The sequence below is a fragment of the Diadema antillarum genome, unplaced genomic scaffold, assembly GCF_040938485.1.
Source record: "Diadema antillarum isolate AM-2024a unplaced genomic scaffold, OU_Dant_1.0 seq00000481_RagTag, whole genome shotgun sequence".
Lineage (NCBI taxonomy): Eukaryota > Metazoa > Echinodermata > Echinoidea > Diadematoida > Diadematidae > Diadema > Diadema antillarum.
In genome coordinates, this window is record NW_027271445.1 from 85,895 (window position 1) to 111,712 (window position 25,818).

The 25,818-nt window shown below is 39.0% G+C and overlaps 1 protein-coding gene across 1 annotated transcript in view; it reads right to left on the minus strand.

Moving 5' to 3' along the window:
• Positions 1-5,220: 5,220 nt before the first annotated feature.
• Positions 5,221-25,818, minus strand: part of LOC139733506 (asparagine synthetase domain-containing protein 1-like) — a 64,930-nt gene continuing 44,332 nt past the window's right edge. The window contains exons 9-13 of the mRNA XM_071644317.1: positions 22,460-22,625; positions 15,531-15,598; positions 10,450-10,533; positions 8,163-8,253; positions 5,221-5,415 (exon numbers count right to left, since the gene is read on the minus strand). Coding sequence (XP_071500418.1) covers positions 5,221-5,415; positions 8,163-8,253; positions 10,450-10,533; positions 15,531-15,598; positions 22,460-22,625 — 604 coding nt within the window. The remainder of the gene's footprint in view (positions 5,416-8,162; positions 8,254-10,449; positions 10,534-15,530; positions 15,599-22,459; positions 22,626-25,818) is intronic.

Sequence of the window (25,818 nt, forward strand, 5' to 3'; positions counted from 1 at the left end):
ACAGTACTTTGTGCCTTTATACTACTACTTTTATACTATTACTACTACTACTGAAACTACTTGTACTACTACTCTACTGGGTCTTTCACATGCTTGTTGTACATGCACAAGAAAGTGGTCTTAAAGATGCAATACTTTGGGTACTAAAGAATTTAGAATAAAGAGAAGAAGGGAATAATGCTGACTGGCAGCCTTTGTTTGGTTTTCTTTGTGTGTTTTTTTTAAATGTATAGTGTTTAATCCATTGCCTCTGACAAGGTCATAACCTCTTGTAGATTTCCCCACTTTGCTTGCCCAGTTTTTATGCCCATAGGTCAGTATGCTATGCAAATGTGCAGATAATACTATGACAGTGGTCATTTTGTGTCCCTGTACCCATGGCTGACCCTTTCTGGACCAACAACCTCAAATTCCATAGATATCAAATACAAAAGTGTGGCTTGCAGGAATGAAAGTGTTAAATCCCTATTGCCTAATAAACTAAACGATGCTTGCTGTGGTGCTTGTAGCCACTGTACATGCCGCAAGTTGTGCCACATGTAAATCAGAATTATACATCTGGGTTTTTTTTAGGAGATACGCTGTAGTTACATGTACATGAGGACATGACAAAAGTTACATGTACGTACTGTACAGTCATCCTTAATTTAAGTTGACTTTGCATAAGTTGAATAATCACCCAAGTCGAAGGTCTTTTCAAGTCCTCTTCTCTTCCTATTCTATTGGTTTTAATTCCTCATGAAGTCGAATTTTCTCTTATAAACAAAGTCAAATTTATTTCTTCAGTCCAAATAGATTCTACTTTGGCAAGGTTGACAGAATACTGCATGCATTTCCCAAGCACTTGAATAAGGGCCCTATGCTTTCAACATACGAATTGTATGCAAGTATCCAGTAGTACTACAATCTGCCAGACTGTGACCTCTTGCTGCACCGTTTTTGCACCTTGATCAAATTATGAGTTTTGAGAATACATGTGTTCCTCTGAGACAAGCGTACAAGCGTATGTGTGCTCCCCATATCTTTGCTGCCATGTGGACGTACATTTTTTTTTTTTTTTTTTTTTGTAAGATGTGGTTATATGCATCATTTATTTATCATACTTTCAGTGCAACCATGGGATACTGTAACCATATATTTTTCTCAGTGATGTGTCACTTTAATATTTTGTGTTGAATTTACTTCGTGTTGTTTGTGAAATGAGTATGGAACAAGTTTGATTCAAAAAAGTATTTTAGTATGGCTGTCCATAGAACTGCTCTTTGTGAAATAATGTCTCTTTCTGACAATCAGGAATTCCTTGGTTATAGGAAACAATCCTGTGTCTAGTGAAGTTTGTGAGTGTCAGCCCTTTGAAGAGAATAAAGATTTTATACACTTGTATGTGGCTATATTTCACATCACAGTGTAAAGCTCAAACCATGTGTTATTATTGTGTGTACCCACACAGTACAACTGTGTAAATAATCACTATACCTTGCATAAACTGATTGGTCTATGTGCTGTATTATATATATATATATGCCACATATTGTACAATTGTGTACATATGTGCTCTGTACTATGTACTAGTAATTGGATCCATCTCGAGTGGACAATTTCTAGAAACCTATTCATAACACAGCATATTTCAAAAGTCAACTGCTGCATTTCATCAACCCCACAATGATGTACATGTACAGTACAGTCCCCCCCCAAAAAAAAAAAAAAAAAAAAATAAATAAATACAATCAGATTTTTGCATCGACAACAACCAATATGATTGAACTGTCTAAATGCTACTTCAGGGTCTTAAAATATAACATCTTAGTACATGTAGCTCTATTTTGCAGAAAACCCCATTCAATTTAGTTGAGCGGTCACAGAGAAATGTGGATTGTTGTAAAGCATGTCTGATTCTTCCAAGTTTAGCTCTTGTGTGTGAACACCATAGACATAACTTGGAGAGAAGGGATTCCTGACATCCTCTACAAAATTCCTCATTTCTTTTCGACCATTGAAGCAAATCAGATGGGGTTTTCTGTAAGATGTGGGCAGTGAGTTATAGTTTCATACCCTGAATTTGTATTTAGATTGATTCACTATTTTTAAAGATATCATCGCGGAGGGTCCCGTTGTAATTTTTTTTTTTTTTTTTTTTTTTTAGGGGGGGGGGGGGGACATACAGTATTAGAAATATGTCAGTTTCATAGTCTCATAAGTTTTTTTAAATGTGTGGCAAATGTTACTAAATTCTAAAGTTGACCTTTGTAAACATCCTTTGACTACAGCCAGGATTTTTTCTACATTTAAAGGGATGGTACAGTTCTGGTTGAGATGGGGATTCAAATTTTCACTTTTTGTCAGATAATTAGAAACCACTTATGAAATATAAAAGAACATACAATTCTAAGAGGAATTCAAAGTTTATTTGAAGAAAATCAGTTTTTAAAGGGATAGTACAGTATTGGTTGAGATGAGAATTAGGCCTTTAACTTTTTGTGAGATACCAAGAAAACATTTATAATAGAGTACACAACATACCATTTTAAGAGGAATTCAAAGTTTATTTGATGAAAATCGGTTTTGGAATGACAGAAACATCCAAAAACAAAGTAAAACAAAGCGATCGTAATAAAGTGTGGGTCCCACACTTTATTGGAATCCTCTTTTTTGGATATCTCAGCCATTTCAAAACCAATTTTCATCAAATAAACGTTGAATTCCTCATGATGTTACATACTCTTTCATATTTCATTAGAGTGTTTTCATTATCTCACCGAAAAATGTTAGAAACCTGAAAGTAGGTCTCAACCAAAATTGTACAGTCCCTTTAAATGGCCGATATATCCAAAAACAAAGTAAAATATTAAAAAAGCAATCCTAATAAAAGGTGGGTCGCACCTTTTATTAGGATCGCTTTGTTTTGGACATCTCAACCATTTCAAAACCAATTTTCATCAAATGAACTTTGAATTCCTCTTAGAATTATATGCTCTTTTGTATTCCGTTAAAGGTTTGTCATTACTTCTAAAAACATTGGAAACCTGATGCCCGGCCATCTCAACGGAAACTGAAACATCCCTTTAAACACATACAGTTTTTGTACCTAAGCAATAACTCTTAACCTGTATTTCACACAAGCACTTTTCTCTGAATTCACATTCTGGTACCTTAACTATCTGCATGCTTCAAAGATTGGGTGCAGAGTGAAATATGTAAGGATTGGAAGGTCTTGTGAAAAAAAAGAAAAAAACAAACTTTAGCGTGCATGCATAAATGTGATGGGTGTACATGAAAGTGTGTGCTTGTGTGTGCGTGTAGATGTGTTTTTAGGTGTGTGTGTATGTGTGTGTGTGTGAGAGAGAGAGAGAGAAAGAGAGAGAATACAACATGGAAAGGTGAAGGAGGGGGAGAACGGGAGAAACTGAAAAAGATGAAAACATCTGGTGGAAGGATGGGAGGGGTGCAGGCTGTGTGGAGATTGAGCAATCTCAGGTGCAGTCGCCAGGAAAGTCTCTGCAACTACTGCACAGAAATCATGCAGAGGGTGGGTGGGGAATGTGCTGGAATGAGCAGCCACAGTGCTGTGCCTCTCTGGAGATTGTGGAATGACACCTCAACCATGTCAAAGATTATGGCCTTACAAATTAGCTATTTACTAACTAAAAAACAAAAACAAAAACTACTCAAATCATAGAGACTTCAGAGCCCCTAATACAAACAATAATCCCACAGTCGACCCTGTCTCCACACACAGGGGCAGGGTGATACGGGTAGAATGCAGACTTTTTAGACAAATTACTGTAAAAGTGGAAATTTTTGCGGTGGAAATTTTCACGCATTTCATGCAAGCAGAAGTTTGTGGGAAAATAAAAGCACACAAACAGTTTTGCATAACCTACAATGTGTATATTCCAGTAGTTAATATCCTGATTCTGTGCAATATAAAACATACGAAATTCATCTTACACAGTCAAGCGCGAAAAATTACTTGTGGGAAAATATCCACTTTTACAGTTGAGGTCAAGTAGATAAAGAAGGTTGGTTACACTCCATGCTCCTTATTTCTACCTATTCCTACAGACATTTTAAAAACTGTGCCACAAAACACAGAAAGCTTCAAACATTGAAGTCAACAAGGAGGTAAATGCACACATGGGTACTGAAAAATATATTTTCTTTTTATTACACATAATCAAATGTACAGTTTAATACAGGAATACCACTTGGGCATGTTCATGTACAAAGATGTACAAATAATTTTCTTCACCCTGTTTGGTTGATTCTGCACCATGATACAGTATTCATGAAATAGACAAAAACAGCATACAGGGGACCTCATAATCCAATATAGGACTGGTAAAGGGAAAAGCCATGACTGAATTTGATACCAGCATCAGCCAATGCCGTTTCATCATTTCTCATATAGGCCTAGTGATGCTGATGTTCCATCAAATGAATTGTAAACTTTCTACGTAATTCCGATGCACAGCCTGGCAATCAAGGTTAACGCAGCCCTAAGAGAATGTTCTGCTCGTAGATGGCATTTCATATAGTCACTGCATCCAATCACTGCATTCACAGGGTAACTACCAGGTAAGTCCACGGTATCATTCTGATGCTTTTGACTGAAGCAATATCCAATATCTTTTCATTCTACAGACTGATGACCGCGACTACCAGTTTTGTGCGCTCTTCTTCATTGTGTACTGTTTAAGCTATTGTATTCAGGAGGGTTAATACCCAGAAATTGCATGAATCATCGTTGGACCGCGAATTGAACAACAAGCGAAAATGGCACCATGCGCTTGGGTAATAGCGCACTTACAATAGCCTCAGTGCAAATTTGTGAAAACAACATCTTGCCAGAATGTCGGTGACCTCATTTGCAAAAACATCTCTACATCAAAATAACAGCTTATGCAGTACTCTTTTGTAATTACTTTGTAATCATCTTCTTGAAGTTTAAATGTACATGCTGACTGCTTTCCTCTGATGGTTTGTCTTTCCGAATGTAATTTAATTCCTCAACTGATGTTCGAGTCCATTGCCAACTCTATGTGTTCCAATGTTGTTGCTTAATGATAGTGCATTTCAACTTTTATTTCTGTAGTCTGGCAAATGAGTCTTGTCAGGGTCTAATAATTTCAGCTTGATGGTTTACCAGCATGGTGAGAGAGTCTACCATGGGAATATCTGATGCTTTGCGCATAGTATTGTAACTGATACAAAGTATTATCAATTCCCAGCCTGGTGGTCGAGTCTAGTGCAGGCATCAGACGCTTTCTCCTTGTTGTTCTCCAGCTTGGCAATCCTGGAGCCGAACTGGATGGCCCGCTTTGGTAACCGTGACGATGCCCCTAGACCAAGCTGCTGGGCGGCGACCCGAAGCAGCAGCTTTTCACCAACCCCCCTGGGAAGACTGAGATCAGCCTAGAACACACAGACGAAGAACAAACAAGGAAAAGTAGAAATTACGCGGTGCGTAATATATGTCCCCGCCGGAAGTAGCATTTAGTAGCAAAATGTACAATATAGGTAAAAAGATGAAGGTCAAAGGTCAAAATTCTATGTAGAAGTTTTGAAGCCCTCACCTAGTGCCATCACATAAAGCAAACGGAATCGAAATCGGGTTAGAAATGGCGAAGGAGTAGCATTTTGTAGCCAATGTACAATATAGGTAAAAAAATCAAGGTCAAAGGTCAAAGAAGTCAAAGGTCAAAATTCTGTGTAGTAGTTTTGAAGCCCTCACCTAGTGCCATCACATAAAGCAAACGGAATCGAAATCGGGTTAGAAATGGCGAAGGAGTAGCATTTGGTAGCAAAATGTACAATACAGGTCACAAATCAAGGTCAAAGGTCAAAGAAGTCAAAGGTCAAAATTCTGTGTAGAAGTTTTGAAGCCCTCACCTAGTGCCATCACATAAAGCAAACGGAATTGAAATCGGGTTAGAAATGGCGAAGGAGTAGCATTTTGTAGCAAAATGTACAATATAGGTCAAAAATCAAGGTCAAAGGTCAAAGAAGTCAAAGGTCAAAATTCTGTGTACAAGTTTTGAAGCCCTCACCTAGTGCCATCACATAAAGCAAACGGAATCAAAATCGGGTTAGAAATGGCGAAGGAGTAGCATTTTGTAGGCAATGTACAATATAGGTCAAAAATCAAGGTCAAAGGTCAAAGAAGTCAAAGGTCAAAATTCTGTGTAGAAGTTTTGAAGCCCTCACCTAGTGCCATCATATAAAGCAAACGGAATCAAAATCGGGTTAGAAATGGCGAAGGAGTAGCATTTTGAAGCAAAATGTACAATATAGGTCAAAGGTCAAAGGTCAAGGTCAAAGGTCACAACTGAAATTCTGTATAGAAGTTTCAAAGCTCCCATGTAGTGCTATCATATAAAGCAAACAGAATCAAAATCGGGTTAGAAATGGCGAAGGAGTAGCATTTTGAACATTTTGATCACACACGGACGCACACACGGACGGACACACGGACGGACACACGGACGGACGGACACACGGACACACACACGTACGGAGCCCGTTTCATAGTCCCCTGCTCGAACTCGTTCGGCGGGGACAACTAAATATGGTAAATGGTACTGCACATTTATATGCCATCCATCTCTTGAATGTAATACGTACTTTGCAAACTGGGACTTGGAAGACAATTTGCTAGTGACTACATTAATTAAAGATCAAGAACCACAGTAACAGAAAGAGGAATAAGTAATATCCTTTTTCGGTGAGAAGCTAGTAATTTCCTACCTTGGACTATGATAGTACCACGTACATGTAACACATTAAACAAACTTCCCACAATCTGATACCACAAAAGTGGAAATTTTCTTGGTGTGGAAATTTTCAAGTGACAAGCAACTAGCATGAGAATATAAGCATGCAAATTTGTTTGTTTGTTAAATATAGGACTATTTAGTGTTTTGATTCCGCTGAATTAAAAATACATGAATCCATCTTATCCAGCAGTACAAAAATGTCAATTTTTACAGTAAATGGTGGCATTCTCCTTTAGAGAAATTGTTGTTTGCCACATCTTGTCAAAGTCAACATTGTTTTTACAGTCAGAACTCTTGGCTTGTAGGGGAGCTGATCAATTTATGTCACTTTTATGCACAACCTTCACCAAGGTGAAGAACTAGCCTAATTGATTGCTCAAAGCATTCCTGACCAACTGTGGCATCAGTAAATCTATGCATTCTAAATGTTATCTGTGTAAAGCAAAAAAAAAAAGAAAAAAAAAAAGAAGAAGATGAACAAACAAGTGTTTTGAGAATGAAAGCTAGAATTTTCATTGGCTTTCAATAAATTCTCCACAGATTTTACATTACTGTATTAAGTAAATGAAGTGTATTGATGCTGACGTCAATCGTGATGGCCAAGGCAACAATGCACCAGTATTATAATGAATTTAAACAAATGAAATAAAATGGGGACAAGAAATATTGGATGTAAAATCTCTGGACAGTATTTAAGAGTCTGGACATCCAATGCCAATGTTGAAGAAAGCAAAATCATAGCAGACAGGCCTATAAAGCAGAGAAATAGTTTAGCCAAATATGAAAAAAGGGGGAGGGGGAAATGAAAACACACAAAACAATGGGCACTGAAAATGTTCATGATGATAGCCACATCCCTGAACCTTTACTCTTTCTTCTTCTTTTTTCACAGGGGAGGGGAAATGCAGGATAGGAGATAGGGATGACTTTGAACTACGATAGACCAAAGCATCTTTTTTTGAAGCTGTGGCTGTTTCAGATCCTCAAAGGTCTATGATGAGCTATTAATGTCACTTGTTCTCAATGCTATTTCCTTGACTAGGATTAGCTTTGCCGACATGAGTTAGCGCTAGCTCAGGCAACCCCTGGGCAAACCCTGGGGTTGCTTAGGGTTGGGTACATGACAGCATGCACCGAGTCTGAATATTATGAGCATGACATGACTACAGATACAATGTTTTCAACCTGGGCCCCATTTTATCAAAAGATGAAATTGATTTTGAATTTCCTTACCACACAGGCTGTCATAGACTTACAGATGAAATCATCGATATAATAAATTTTAACTCTTCATAAAACAGGGCCCTGATGTACTGCTGTAGAAGACTATGGACACGAGTTGGTGCGGTGGTGATTATGGTAAAATACACTCAAGATTTTTTGTACCTTCAACCAGATGGGAAGACTATTGAGGTAAGAGACGACATTCTCGTCCAGGTACGGGTAGCGGGACTCCCTCCCATGGTCAGAAATCACTCTGGATACACAAGGGGCATACAAGAAGGAAGATATAACAAGATCAGAGCAGATACAAAATGTATGCATTAGATGTAAACATATTTACATACAGTCTGTACAGTTTACTGCCATCGAGTCATTTAACTTTGAAATGGTCATGTTTCACTTAAACTGATGGCTTGCACTTCATCATACACAACTTTTACATTGTTACCTGTGATGTGCCTTTACCATTTATTTTGACAGTGCATACAACTTTACACATTAATCAAAACTTCACCGAAAACTTTTGAGCTGATATTCAATGTAATATTTTTGATATCATGTTTCCATTTAAAAAGAATTTGAGAACAAAACCTTATCTTGAGAAAAAGTTAATTTGGTGGAGTAATACATGTATGGTTTGAACGTAAAAAGAAACAATGATAAGTCATAACCCACGGAAAATCACATGGTGAGATTGACAAATGGATATCTAGGAATTTTTCTCATCATTTTTCAAAAGGCTACATCTTTTAACAAAGATATCCTTTGCCAAGATGAATACTTGAATGTGTACAAGCATGTGTACTGTTTCAGGCAGGGTGGGGTGTTTCAACGCAGACACATACTGTACATTCATACTGTGCAAATTTCATCGTACAGGACAACTTATCAATTTACAGCACATCCTGGCCATCAGCGGGAGTTTTACGATGACATTTATCGCAGCTAAACCTCCAGCTTCACCCCAGCACATGATCTGGTGGGCAGGAACTGAGTCTGCCGTAGACCGGCAACTGCCCTCAACCCTGTCCTGATCGTTTCCTCTGATATATCCGGGAAACACAAAACTTCTGTAGTCCCACTTGTACTCTTTCAATGAGTTCCTTTTCATATGGTTATAAATCAACTGTGTGTCCATTAACCAAAACATGATTGTTTCTCCAAGGGTTCCCCTTAATGTGCTCAGTACCAAGGGACCATTGCATAGGCTAACCATTTGGGGACGACGCCTTTTAAAAGCAAGCATGCTACCCCCTTAGAGATGGACCATTTTTATGGCAGCCACAGTTGCACACCACACGCAACATTCTCCGAGAACTGCTACACCTAAATTTGCACCTCTCACTACATACATGAAGTATGGCATTTCATTTTCATATAAATAGATAAAAAAATGATGGGAGTAATAACTCGATTTAGTAAAATCATAGTCAGCTTTGATGTTTTCAAAATGATGTCAGAAAGCTGCACGATAAAAGAGCAGAGAGAGCGAGAGCACTCAGGTTTCCACAGGAGCCCGCTTGTCTCTGGTGGTGCAAATCATTTGTTGGTTCCACTTGCAGACAACCATCATCCTACAGGGATTAAGTTGCCAATTAGACATTGATATAGTGTTCCTAAGGGTGTAAAAATGCATTTTTCTATCTTTTTCTGCAGAATACCACACTGCATACACAGTAGCTGCAGCAAAAGGAGGGTGTTAATGACCCTGTAGTGTGGGCATACCATGGAGTGGAAAGGCTGGCCTTGCTCAGATACATTTAAAAATCCTCATAATGAATTGTATACAGTGGACTCCCTCTATAACGAAGTCCTTGGGACCGCCAGATTTCTTTCGTTATATCGAAATTTCGTTATAACTGAACAAATAGACAATAAAAAAACACAGAGCCAATTATGTTGCAGCCTCAATTTTTACTTCCTTGTAACCGGAATTTCGTTACAACCGTGTTTGTTTAACGGGAGTACACTGTACAGCTTTATCACCGATTTCTATGTACTTTGTAAGTACATTGTACATGCACAGCTGAAGAATTTCAACTGGAGTTGACTGCTACCAATGACTGTATGCTTTGATGCACATGTATTCCCTATGGGCCCTATACGCGGTTTATGAATTTACACCGTGGGCAGTGCATGAAGCTTGATTCAATTGGACCATCCATGTTTCCCTACGTTACCAGGGCCCCGTTTTATCAAAAGATAAAATCAATTTTAAATTTCCTTACAACACGGGCTGCCATAGACTTACAGTTGAATTCAACTATATAATCAATTTTAACTTTTCATAAAACAGGGCCCAGGTCTTTAACCCGTTGAGGACGAGTCCTGAGTACACTTGGAAAAGTGTCCATGTGAAATGCGTGGTGTAGCAAAATCAGTCCGTCCTCAACAGGTTAAAGTTAGTCGCGTCCGCAGGAGTTTGAGATGGTTTGTTTGGTCTCCACACCTGTCATCTCTTCCCAAGTTACGGGCCGATATCCTGTCCACCTCCATCTGGATTTCTTCCAGGAGTCCTGGCCAGCCTTCAGCACTAAACATACAGGGAAGATACAGAAAAACAAAATAACAAGAAGAGTTGGATGATGTCCACTGAGACAGGTGGAATACTGTGGCTTCTCATCCTACATATGATCAGCATCATAATCCTCCTTGTTACCATGATCTTCATCATCTCAATCATCCACATCAACATCATCATCACCATATATTTAGGTGATACGCTATCAGCGTATCACCTATTGTGATTGTCAAAATTTCTCTTTTTTTTTATTCTTCTTTCTTTCTGCCACATTTTGTGTCGTCAATATCTCAACAATGACATTACGGAATAACATGACATTTTCAGTCAACATGTCTCATAACAATATCTAGCCACAATAAGGTTTTCATGACAGTAACATATCTATGACGTCATCTAGGCGCCATTTTGTGATTTTCGGACCTTGTCACATGATCGATCATAACTTCATAACTAGATATCATTTCTGTATCATTTTCGTTGGACATAAAGTTCAGGTCACGCTCTATCTTACATTTTAACGCTAGTTACCCAGGTCATCATTACGCGCGTCAAAATTTTAAAAGGCTCAAAACGACTTCCCAATGGGAAATCTCGAAGTTTCAGACAATTTTAAGCATTTCAAACATTTTCTCGCGTGCGCGTCCGTCCGTGCAATTTCGCGCGCAGAGGGCGTAACTAACATGAAAATGCAATTTTTTTGACTGATTTGGATTTCTGATACTTTGAGTAACAATAATCATTGATTTCCGATCGATTTTGACCTATAACAAAGGAATGCACTGGCGTCAAAGTTGAAATTCCGCGCGCGCGTCTTTCTGCAAATATAGTGAAAAAACATGTCTTTGTTTATTTCGCCATAGCTCTTTAAATCGTCCTTTGACCCTATATTTCTATTGCATATTACAAAAGCATATGAATTGGAAATAACGTTTCAAGTACCGATTTTGCCAGGAAAACTCATGACGTCATCATATCATCATCTGAAATTAAAAAAGTGGAATTAATTTTTTTGAGGTACTGTTTCTGACATTCATTTGCTCGTATCTCTATTGTTTAAGCTTAATATTACCCCAAATTCAGATATGTTTTGCTTTGAACATTTGCCTTTCAAGTCCATGTCATGGTTTTGAAATTTGATGACGTCATCATACTTTAAATTGTGATTAAAAGTAAAGACACAAAATCGGACAAGTTTACGTGTTATGTCTATGGGAGGTGATTTTTTTTTAAACCATGCATTGACTTACTAACAACGTTTAAGCACCTTTATCTCAGCTGATTTTGCTTCATTTCCTCTGAAACTTTAGTATGTTGTAGCTGAGACAATAAGCTGCAGTAATCATGCATTTTATCCTTTGAAATCTCCTCATCAGATTGACAATTTTGCAGTTTAAAACTGAAAATGAAAATGGAATGTGGACAAAACGATTCCTCATGTATCTTTCACATACATAAGTTTACGTTCCCCATATTTTCTCGTCGAGACGTATGGCCGAGTGGCTAAAGGCGACGTCTCAGAGACGTAAGGTTGCGGGTTCGAACCCCACAAGATCACGAAACAAAATATTTAGCTATTTTACTTTTTTTTCTTCAATTTTGTATTACATATTCGTCCATGCAGAAATCACGTTCGTATATAAACGCACCTATACACACACACACAGACACACACACACGCCATATCCCTCTTTTTTGTGTGTTGGAGACCACATTGCTTCGACTGCAGCAAAATTTTGCAGGTTGACTTTGTCAAACCGATCATAGTATGTAATGATGACGACTGAGGTGTTGTACTTTGAACAATTGTCTTTCAAGACGATGTCATTGTTTTGTAATTTGATGACGTCATTACACTGAAAATTGTGATTAAAGGCAAGGTATCAAAACCAGCCGATTATAGGTTTTATGTCTGTGGGACGTATTTTTCCCAAGTTGCCAGAAATGGCATAGCGACGTCAGTCGTTACAAGGCCGCTTTTCCGTCTAGCAATGCAATAGATGTTCACACGGCCACGTTGGTTGAGTGGGCATTCACTTTCCCCCTGTTATATCTATACATTGTTGTTTTTTTTTTTGTCTTACCATTTCCGTGGATGACCCGTGGCCGAGTGGTTACAGAAACGGTTTCACATGCACGCTCAATATAACTTCAAGGTGCCTATATCACATTCTTTTCTTTGTCGATCACAGATGACTGTCATCTGATGACCACAAGCGTATCACCTAACTCGTCCTCAATGTGACGAGTTTTCATGTCTCGTTATTCTTCTTTCTTTCTGGCACATTTTGTGTCGTGAATATCTCAACATTGACATGACGGAATAACATGACATTTTCAGTCAACATGTCTCATGACAATGTCTAGCCACAATAAGGTTTTCATGACAGTAACATATCTATGACGTCATCTAGGCGCCATTTTGTGATTTTCGGACCATGTTACATGATCGATCATAACTTCATAACTAAAGGTCATTTCTGTATCATTTTCGTTGGACATAAAGTTCAGGTCGCGCTCTATCTTACATTTTAGTGCTAATTACCTAGGACATCATTACGCGCGCATTAGCGCGCGTCAAAGTTTTTAAATGCTTAAAACGACTTCCCAATGGGAAATCTCGAAGTTTTAGACAATTTTAAGCGTTCCGCGCGTTCGCGTCCGTCCGCGCATTTCCGCGCGCAAGCAACATGAAAATGCACATTTTTTGACAGATTTGGATTCCTGATACATTAAGTAACAATATCCATTGATTTCCGATCAATTTCGACCTATAACAAAGGAATGCGCTGACGTCAAAGTTGAAATTTCGTGTGCGCGTTTTTGTGGAAATATAGCGAAAAACATGTCTTTGTTTATTTCGCCATAGCTCTTTAAAACGTCAGGTGACCCTATGTTTTTATTGCATATTACAAAAGCATATGAATTGAAAATAACGTTTCAAGTATCAATATTTCCCTAAATACATTATGACGTCATCATATCATCATCTGAAATCAAAAAAGTGGAATTAATTTTTTTGAGGTACTGTTTCTGACATTCATTTGCTCGTATCTCTGTTGTTTAAGCTCAATATTATCCCAAATTCAGATATGTTGTACTTTGAACATTTGCCTTTTAAGTCCAAGTCATGGTTTTGAAATTTGATGACGTCATCATACCTTAAATTGTGATTAAAGGTAAAGATGCAAAATCGGACAAGTTTACGTGTTATGTCTATGGGAGGTGATTTTTTTTTAAACCATGCATTGACTTGACAACGTTTAAGCACCTTTATCTCAGCTGATTTTGCTTCATTTCCTCTGAAACTTAAGTATGTTGTAGCTGAGACAATAAGCTTCAGTAATCATGCATCTTATTTTTTGAAATCTCATCATCAGGTTGACAATTTTGCAGTTTAAAACTGAAAATGAGAATGGAATGTGGACATAACGATTCCCGATTCAGCTTTCACATACATAAGTTTACGTTCCTCATATTTTCTCGCCGAGACGTATGGCCGAGTGGTTAAAGGCGACGTCTCAATGACGTGAGGTTGCGGGTTCGAACCCCACAAGATCACGAAACAAAATACTTAGCTATTTTACTTTTTTTCTTCAATTTTGTATTACATATTCGTCCATGTAGAAATCACGTTCGTATATAAACGCACCTATACACACACACAGACACACACCATATCCCTCTTTTTTGTGTTGGAGACCACATTGCTTCGACTGCTGCAAAATTTTGCAGGCTGACTTTGTCAAACCGATCATAGTATGTAATGACGACGACGGAGGTGTTGTACTTTGAACAATTGTCTTTCAAGACCATGTCATTGTTTTGTACTTTGATGACGTCATCACACTGAAAATTGTGATTAAAGGCAAGGTATCAAAACCAGCCGATTATAGGCTTTATGTCTACGGCGCGTATTTTTCCCAAGTTGCCAGAAATGGCATAGCGACATCAGTCGTTACAAGGCCGCATTTCCTTCTAACAATGCAATACATGTTCACGCGGCCACGATTGTTGAGTGGGTATTGACTTTTTCCCCTGTAATATCCATACATTTCTTTTTTGCCTTACCATTTCCGGGGATGTCCCGTGGCCGAGTGGTTAGAGGAACGGTTTTGCATGCACGCTCAATATAACTTCAAGGTGCCTATATCACATTCTTTTCTTTGTCGATCACAGATGACTGACACCTGATGACCCCAAGCGTATCACCTAACTCGTCAGCGTGACGAGTTTCATATCTCGTGTTTGAATTTGTATTTCTATCATTATAGCCTTAACGATAATATGATGAAGATGATATGATGAAGATGATGATGAGGCAGATGATTAAGGTAATGATACTACTACTACTACCACTACTACTGCTACCATTACAACTGTTATTACTGCTCCTACCTATATCAATGATGGCAATAATTATGTGTAATATCAAAATATGTCATTCATAATAAAAGACAGCTACGTACGTAGGTAGATACCATGCAGCTCTGCTTCTAAGACCATCAAACTAATGACGATGAAATTGATGATACAATCGCTTGTCCCACCATTACTATTGCTACCATTACTATCACTACTACTCATGATGATGGTAACAACTTCACAACAATAACAGTAAACAATAGACATATCTATATGTGCCTCGACTGCTGAGACCAGTTACGATGAGGTATGATGCCGCACACTGTTAACCTGTTGAGGACAAGTCCTGAGTATACTCGGGCAGGTGTCTATGGGAAATGCGTGTTGTAGCAAAATCAGTCCGTTCTCAAGTGGTTAAAGAGCTGTTGTTGTTTTTTAACTCTTTGAAGCACTAACTGAATTGGACACCATACAAAATGAACCATGGAGGGTCAGTCACACACCAAAGGCTTTTCATAGGATTTAATCTGTCAAGAAATTGCAGTCCACAGATCTAAGGACGGTGCATGTGATGATGGCACCATTCTGAGGAGAAATCATTCTCTATTTAAGACAAGAGGGTGTTTGCCATCTGGTCTACTTACTTGAACTTTGACCTGTGCCTGGAGTACCCCGCCAGCTGCTCATCGGCACCCATCCCAACGAGGACGACCTGCGCAGGCGGAAATGAATCATGACAGAGCAGTCACATTAGACGCGACATTTATTTGGCTCTTGACGGGACTCATGGGCTCACCGTAGCATGCAAATCACATTCAATGTTAGGTTTGATGAGATGCAGTGAGGATAAGTCACTTTGAAGGAAAAATCCCAATTTGTCCCATGTTCACCTGATGTGCTGAAAATGCTGCTGTCACTTCAATGTCGAACATTCACCAAACATCTGAGATTTGCTTGGTTTTTTTTTTTTGCAAATCTATAAACAAAACAAAGATAAGTGTACAACTGCACACAGCATCTTTGACATGTTTTTTTCAACAGTTTTGCACATTTCATACTGTATGACACCACTGCATGAACAAAACCTTGCAGATGCCTTGTATACTGTATTTTGTCCATATAAATCTGTAATCTGGAACGCAGGACATCAAAAACCCATGAAATTATAATATTCTAACTTGTATCAGAACAACAGAAATAAGCTGCAAGATCAGATTTGCTTTTATCGTTGAGGTCAGATGCTGTAAGAGAAGATTCTCAGCTTTAAAATGACATACAACTCATGTAGTAAAATCAAACGATTTTGAACCAATCAAAACGACTTACAGAAGACACTGAACTACACTTGAGAAAAGAAGAGAAGTCCACAATAAGCCAGGCTAGGCCAAAGTCGCATCGCACGCAACATTATCACTTCCCAACGGAAGGAGGGAAGTTGGGCCCATCCACGCATGAGAGCAATGAACTTGGGGCAAGATCCTCAAAACCAAGTTCCCCCTGTGCCTCCGTCACCTTGGCAAAGTTATTAATTGGGAGTGACCCTCTGCGGGACTATTGTTTCTCTTACATCATTTTGTCTTTAAAGTGAGGGGATACTTTCTGGAGGAGGTTGATTCTGTCTTAGATCACAAAATCACCTTCAAGCATCGTAGCAACTATTGGGGTTCTTAGTGTAGTTGTACGAGTACATTGGACATCAATCATTACGGGAACATGATACATGTACTGATATCATAGCTGAGAAAAAAAATCAAGAATACAAGAGCAAATTTTACTGAGTAATCAAATCAATGATATACTGATTTCCATATATCACACAAATCCCCCTTTTCCCCCACAGTGTCTACCACGTGGTTTGTCAATGTAGATGTTTTATTTACTGCAGCATAGCACTAGTTCAAAATATCAAAAAGCATACAAATCTATTTTTCAGGAGATAGAAGTGTTATCACAAGATTATCAATATGATGGCCACAATACCGTCATTTTAATCTGTCAATGTGTAAAGAACCAGCTTCCCTATCTAGGCATCGAACTGTTTCAATCACGGCTGCAAAAACCATATAAACTAAACATTTGAAGTGCTTGAACAGCTTAATTGCACATTTCCACATTACTGTACAAGCAATCTTATTTCTTTCCTAACATCTTTTTTTTTTTAATCCTGCTTTTTTTATGCATCTTTCAACCAAGCACAAAAACCTTCCCTTTAATCACACATATCATGTCTTCTGTTTTCCATCAGCTGCTCTTGAAGAACAAAAATCTAACAATCCAAGTGGGATTGACTGTTAATGGGTCCACTGGTAGGGGAGAGAAGGGGGGGGGAAGGGGAAACCCCAATTGGGCTTCTGCCTCAAAGTTTGTTTCTCCCCTGCTCGCTCCGAAGGTGCGAAAGATGGGTCGGCCCGGATTTTCACTACACTTCGGAGGCCCATAAACGCTCGGCGTGACGGCTGGAAATGAAATGCATCGGACGTTTACGGAGGTTAGTAGGGGAAGCAGCCGTGGCAGTAAACACAGCCGATTGCCTGCTGGATAACTGGGAACACATGTATGTTTGGCACCGCAATCCTATCGAGGGTAGCCTCAAAAACCATCTCCCCGTTCCTACCAATCTTTTTGAAGACAACATTCTTCAGAGGAAAAGCAGAGGTTGTAAATAAACTGCTTGTTTCATAGAACCAAAAAGGACTCATATTCTTCTTTTTTTTCTTTTACATTCCACTGACAGTGATCAAAGAGCAAAATAAATACAGTGGGTGATATATAACTGCCCTGCACATGTACTTTGAGCAGAGGGAAAGTAATGAAATGTCTTTTGAATCATTCTGCCAGTTGTGACATTTTCGACCATAAATTGTCATTGCTCCTGGGTTTTCTTGCTTTTATTCAAACTTTGATTACAATCTGGAACATGTGCGACTTGTATTCCTGTTTGGAGGCATTGCCCTTAATCTCTGACCTAACATTTTATACCCTCGTTATTTGCATCACTTACAGTTAAGATTCCATCTTCACTTTTTTTTTTTTGTGGGACACATACACTTTATGGAAGCGCAATCTATGAACTCCTAATCCATTTCTCATAATATGAGAAACGGATTAGGATATATTATATCTTCCTTTTAAATTTCTTTCATATGACATAAAATGTGTATGGCATAGATAATTAGACAATATTGAACAACAGCACTGCTTGTCACATTTTTAAACTGACATTATCCCTAAACTCAGCAAAGAGACATGAATGTGGCTTGAATATTATGACTTTTACTTTCATCAATTAGCATGTTCTAAATGACAGAGTAAAATGCAAAACATGACCAACTAGATTCAACCTATCTAGACCAAAGGCACTGTGGTTTCAGAGTTTGATTAAGAAACGAAGAGAGCAGGCACAGTATTTCAGAGACTCCAACCCAAAGCACCTTCTGATCTGGAGATTCTCCTGCCTGAAACCCCTAGCAAACGGGAGACTCCAAGTTGATGTGTGCGAAGCGCAAAGTTCCTAGGGTTCTAGATGCTCTCTGGTGCTATCTAAGGCTTATTTTTTTCAACATACAATAGCAAAGTAAGAAATCCTTTCCAACGGGAGACACAGAGCCAGGGCGGGAGAAATTAAATCTCAAACGGGAGAACTGGAGATTTTGCAAAAATGGGTTTTCGGCGGGAGATCTCCCGTCGAAAACGGGAGAGTTGGAGTCTCTGGTATTTCTTCAAACTAATCAAAACAGCATCGCACAGCGGAGAGATACCCCAAGTGGATTGGTTTGACAACTGCTCTTCCCTCAATCCTCAATGTGTCCGCCGAGTCTTTGGCTAGCACCACGACTCAAAGCCTCCAATGCCTGATTTATTTAAAGACTCCAGATGAATGACAGTAATTGACTCCTGCAAAAAAGACTCACTACATTTGATAGGTAAACAAGTAAATTTGAGACTCTCGGGGGATGACGTAAAGTATATAATCAGTCATGCACACAATGCAATCTGCCAAGACTGTGTGCCGACTGTGTGAAAACATGAATTTGGCACTCCGCCATGAATACATGACTGCAGGCCCTTTGAAGGAGGTGAATAAACACGAACACAGTTAAAAGGGATATGTCTCATCACTCATGCTCAAATCTCCCTATGGAGAGGTTGTAAACAAAACCGCTACGATGAATCCTTTCTCGACTGGACTTATCACGGCAGTGCACCCAAGACCTCAATGAGAATGAAAATCACTCTCCTAAGGATCACTTTGAATTGAGTTCTTTTGTCTTTTAACCATTGCTCCCTCCTGCTATCTTTCTTGCAAACACCACCTGCCCTGGAGCTGGAGGAAAAAAAACAACAAGCGGAGAATGGTAACACTACTGCCGGAACCAGGCAACATGTCCAGTGCGGAGGCAGCGCCTAGCGACACATCACTACGACTCAGCGGTGACAGTGCGAATGTGAGGCCCAGGGGTGCAATCCACTCAGGTGCAGTGGGTCCGTTGGTTGCCCAACACCTCAAAGAGCCAAGTGCTACATCATGACAAAAAAAAAAAAAAGAAGAAAAAAAGAGGCTGAGTTGTATTTTGCACATCAAATTTATGAGGGGATGAAGAATCACATGTCAAAACACGCACACATCCCCTGCCTATAAATCTTGTGCCTCTCTGAAACAGGATGCTGCTAAACTGAGCAGCTTGTATAACGCATACAAAAACAAAGACACACACAAAACAAAACAAAACAAAACAGCAAAGAATCAAAGAATGAAATGAAAAGACCTGCAAGCATGCCGACTTTAATCCTACGAGAAGAGACAAGTAAGCTCTCGCACCCAAGAGGAGGGGTACGTGGAGAGGAAGCCAGGGGATAAAGCTTGGTGATCTCCAGTCACCCAGTGAGAACATAGAGAGGGGTGGAGTTTGAACACTGACCCACTTGATGACTAGGGTTCAAGCTGGCTGAACATCTCAGCTGGCAATCTCTTACATACACTGGGCACATTTAACGCTTGCACTGTATTCCAGCCTCACCCTGACTAAAATCTCACTTGTGGCTCATGTCTTACTCTTTACCTTCAAGATGTCATAGCATTACTCCTATCTATGTGTTTCATTTTTAAATAGTAATACATCTGTCCAACCCTAAATTTCCATCATTGGCAAACCCCTTGCTGGTTCATGTTTCAACTGTTATGTTATCATAACCATGAATTATTACAATCATTATTGCCATCATTATGAATTATCCTTGCTGATATCATTACCACTATCTTTTCTTCCCATGCTACCTCCACTGCTTCTTCTACTATTATCATCATTATGACTTTGTCACATATCACGATTACAATTACGATTCCACAAGACTGCGGAATCGCCTGCCAGGACCTGTAGAAACTACATACAATGTAACTGCTGACCCACCATCATTGCGAGGAGCTGCTATACCCACTCTCACAGCAATGCGGCTTCCTGTCAGATCCGCATGATGTAGTAAGATCCATGCTGTCTTTACTTGCACTAGAGCACTTATTCACATTTTCCTGTATGATACGTGAAGCTGATGTATGTACGTACCAAATGATACCTCCTGCTTAATAAGGAACTTAGCCTAAGTCCATCATCCAAATATAGCTTCACCTGTAAGCTGCATCAAGGGCTAATTGCATAAAAAATCAAGTATAATTTGTAGATGCAGTACTACCATCATCTTATAGAATGAGTGTGTGTCAATACACACACACATAGTTACAGTGAGCGAAAACAAACTTTCACTATACTTCACGATAATATCATCATTATGACACTTTTATTATGTATTTTCTAAAAAATTATAAGATAACAGTTGTGTAATGTATTGACTTTGTATTTTGTTACAGTTTTTGTGGATGAATGTATATAAATGTCAATCAAACTCTTCAGCATTCTGTGTGTCTGTACTGGTCTTCTTTTATTGAAAAATGAAAATGAAAAAAAAAAAAAGAATGATAGCATGGAAGACAAAAATCACCCCCCCCCCCCCAAAAAAAAAAAAAAAAAAACGTATATCCCCCCTTGCTCACATATTTTGAGTCGTGGAAAGTCAAGTTGTATACTTAATGATGTGGCCATAGAATGACCTGTCGAGGCCTGTATGTGACACCTCAATGAGATCCTCTTGACAGATAGCTGTCACTCATGATTTCCCCCATCTCTATTCCTACTTCCTGTCACATGACCTCCAAGAAGACATCTGTATGGTCAGACATCCCTTGACCCAAAGGAAGAGGTTTGCTCCTTGAACACTCTCTCTCCCAGAATGATGTTTTGTTTTCTTTTGTTTTCCTTTGTTTTGTGTTTTGACCAGCTGATTTCCCAGAGCTTTGAGGCTTTATTGCCATATTGTATGATACAGGGTTCTATGATATTGCTCCTGCGACAATTGCTCTCATGAAATATCTGCACGCTAAGCAAACAGAAAAACCTACCCACAAACATGACTCAAACTCTAATCCTAATCCTCACATCACACTGAACCTAAAACCCTATCACAACCAAAACCCTAACCCCAAGTCCTTGGAGAAAATAAGATCGCAGGAGAAAATGTCATGTCATCATGATATACTTTCCACAGGGAAGACTATAAACTTGTTGGCGGTTTGATTCACCTTTCACATCTCATGTGAGGCTAAATGAAGTGGGAGAAATTTGCTAATGATTGCTCGTCATCAGCAGAGTCTCCTGTAGGATATCACTGAACTGACCCTGTATTTTTAGTACCACAAATAATTACTAGTTTATATTCATTGCAAAAGCCTATGATATGAGCGCTTACTTACTCAGGTATAACTGTAGCATCACTCCCTGTCCACGCATAAGTTGTAAAGTACATTAAAAGTCTTTTAATGAATGTAACCAGGGTTTGCATTTTGGTAGTGATTAATAAGAAATTGGGGGGGGGGGAGTTGTGATCATTGGAGAGGGAGACAGACAGACAGACAGACAGACAGACAGACAGAGGAAGAGGGTAGTAAGAAAGAGATAGAGAGAGAGAGTTTAAGAAACTTTAAAGGGAAAAAGGACAAAACAACAGACAGGGAATTATTTTATTTTATTTTTTTTTAACTGTTTTGCTAGAGACCAAAAATCTCCCCCAGTGTAAGGGTGTCACCTGATGAAGTTTGCAACATGTGACCTTCAAACTCTCGGTTTGCCACTGATCAGCTAATGAACTCAGAAAAGTGTCACACTCTCACTATATACAGTGTACATCACCTTATGATTTTAATAAAATGGACAGTGTTGCTGGATGAATGTCAGAGGCGGATCCAAGAATCCCGTAAAGGGGAGGCGCCTTTACAAAATTAAAGGGGCAGGCATACGCGCCCCCCCCCATTTTTTTCCTCTTTATTTCTTTAGTTTTATCGAAAAAATAAAGAGGGCTCGCCCGGTGCGCCCCCCTCTGGATCCGCCACTAAATATGTAGGGACACTATTGCTGTATAAATGTGCAGGGACACTAACTGTATGTTGTATATGGGTAGATGAGATAGACTGTGGCTTCAAAAAAAAAAAAAAAAAGAAAGGACAAAGACAAAATTGATATTGTACCTTGGCTGGACTATTGTAGATAATCCCTGGAGGTGCTCGCTCCGTCTTGCCACCAGCAGCAACGATGAGCCGGCCCCGCCCCCTGGCTGCAAACCAGATGGCGCACCCTATGCTGTCGTCCAGGACTGTCTGCTGAGGGTAGACCAGGTGACAGAGCCTCTGAGACCTGCAGTTCAACACACACCAAAGTATCCAATGATTTTCTCTTTCTGTTTGAAAAATATACTAAGAATTTTTACCCACAAAGACAACAATTTGTTGCGAGATCTACAAGTGTAATGTTTAAAGAAAAGAACATTATTGTGTTCGCTTTCGTAATGCTGTAGTTAAGCATTTCAAAACAGCATTCAATGACTCGTTAATGTAGTTGTCTGTAGTACACATGGTTTGAGGAAAAACAAAGAGTGCCACTTCTCTTCAGGTAAGTGCATGATTGACCAAGAACATATTTAGAAAAATAGACTGATGTAAATTCTTCTCAGTCATCCGGTCAAAGTACAAGATCAAAGAAGCCAGTTGATAATTGGTGAAATATTGCAACAAGTGAGTTTATTTCCAGTTTTTTTATTCAAATAATCATACAACATCGGAGAAGTATATACAACCACAGTAACTATGTTTTCAGGGAGCAGCTTGCAAAATCAGCAAGACTTAGAAGTCCTACAAAACTTCAACCACTATTTTCTGCGTCTTTTCCTCACTCTCTCCCCATCTTTAATCCCCCCCAAAACAACAACAACAACAACAACAACAACAACAACAATAACAACAACAAACCAACAAAAACTAAAGGGAAATGACAAATGTTGATAGGAAATGCTGAATATAATGGATGGAAGACAAGAATCACTGCAGGCAAAGATTTGAGGTGAGCTATCAAGCAGTTTAGATTCCTTTCCCCAAAAACCTCTTTAAAAGGCAGGTTCACAATCATATACTTCTAAATTGAGAGAATGTGGCAATATTAATAGAACCCATCTCAGTGAAAGTTTTAGGAAAATTGCACAATCCGTTCAAGAGTTATGAATTTTTGACGCTTCAATGCCGCAATCCCTGGATGAGAAGACTACTACATACAGCTTGTAATGTCACACATGTAGAACGCAAGATATATGGAAAATATCAAGAAAATTCATCATATTTTCACTTTTCTCGCATAATGAAAGAGCTCATGACTTGGCTCTTTCAGAAGGCAAGGGGAATGACATTACCTTTGATATGCGTCAGTAACATGTGACATGTATAGGGAATGTGTACTTTAAAAAAAAGAAAGAAATTTTGTGAAATTCTTTGTGTATTTTCCTTATATCATTCTTCGCATGTGACATAAAAAACTGTAGTAGTCTTCTCATCCAGCAGTGACTGCGCATAAACTTAAAAAAAAAACAATCATAACTTTTGAATGGAATGAACAATTTTCCTCAAACTTTCATGTGTTCTACTAGTATTGCTGATTCAATCAATCCATATGTGTATGAAGGTGAACTTGTCCTTTAATATCAATGTTTGTAGTACAGCATCTCAGCAGTGATTGGGAAACTGTTCCAGTGGATTGGAGCACATCTTGAGTGTTTAAGCAGCAGCCGCAAGTACAACTACAATCACAGATGTTACTTCACAGATCAACACTGCAGAAACCAATGGAAATCTTTGCAAAAAATCTTAAGGGGTGTTTTCTTGACCCCAATGTCTTTAAAGTACTTATGAACCCCACTGTCAATTGCAAGGATCAGGGTGCATCCACAATGTATGGAATCAGCTCTCTGGTGTTAAGTAATTCAGGTGTTAAATGAATCACACCCCTTGAACTCGAATACATCTGTTACTTATGTGCATGAAGGTAAAATTGTCATGCTGCAACCTTGCACCTAAGTTTTCAATTCACTTCTAGTCAGCATGGAACTTTTCTTTCTGTCAGATCCCAGTTATTGCTCCAACCATATTGTAATATCAGAATTTATATACAGTATTCTCTGTTTAATTGGGTACACTCCGCTTGACCCTAAAAGGGGCGGGGGAAGGGGGGCAGAATCTGCCTGCCCTCCTCAACGTTTCACGCAATAATTCTGAAACGCGAGGCGGCCTCGTCATGAGGCTTCTTGACTTTCTTTGTTCAAGTCATGTGCAACTTTTGAGACCAAATTTGCAATGTCAGTGCGTATTTTTACAAAGCCACGCCCATTTTTTGTCATGGCATGTCACCCCAAAACAGGAACAATTTTTTGTTGTTGTGATTTTGTGTACATTTCCTATGGAAAACTGTGCTCTGTCACGAAACTCATAAAAACCTGCTTATTTTTACTATTAATCACGTAATACATGTAGATTGATTGATTTTATGTTAATCATAGTAGAAAAGTGATCAGTGACAATTTCCAATAAAAAAACGAAGATAAATCAAAAGTCGAAAAACAATCGAATCCGCCCCCTGTTTTTAGCATAGCCAAAAAAGCCTGGCCTAATTAGTTGGGTTAATTGTGCAAAAAATCCTCTTCCACTACCTGATTAAGCGGTGACTACTGTACCAACATTCAAACAAACAGCACTTTCTTGAAAATGGATGTGAATTAAAGTCACTTTGATATTTGCCACTACAATATAAAATAGTTCCTTTCTGTGTTTCGGCTTGCTTAATCCATGTTATATTGAGAGAAAGAGAGAGAGAGAGAGAGGCGGAGCGTAATAACAGTTACACTGTAGTGCTCTTGGTAATACTTCCCTTTTTGAGAAAATCGATTTTACTCCCTTGGCACAAAAGCACGACAGGAAAGAATATGTAACCCATAACAAAAGGAACATATACATTTCTCTTTTGACAATAAAAAACCAACAACACATAGGGCATTGACACAGTTAGGCTATTGTTATAGGCAGTGACTATCATTCTGACACAAGCTGCTTGCTAGATTAAAAGACATCGGTCTCCATGCACAATGGGGTGATAAGATGGGCGGTAGATTGACAGAGAGAGCAAGCAGCAGAGAATGTGACCGAAAACAACATAATAACCCTGAAAGAAAACACCTGCAACTGTCCTGGATAATAAAGCTGGTTGAAGAGTGGCAGGACAAACAATGGCATTTTGTGATAAAAGGGCCACGACGGGTCAGACAACATGGTGACATTCACTGGCTAACGTCCCTGCAAAACTACCTGGGAAACATTTTTTTGGCAATCAAAATCTTCTCTAGTACGATTGCTGCGACATTTTTTATCAGAGTTCTCTGCTACAGCTAGATTTCTACTCATCCTGTTATTGTCCTCCTGCAATCTCACCACCAGGCATCTGTCCAGCTGGGCGGGATCTCCTCTCAATGCAAACATTTAACCTGCCCCCTACTGGGGAGCCCTAGAACAAT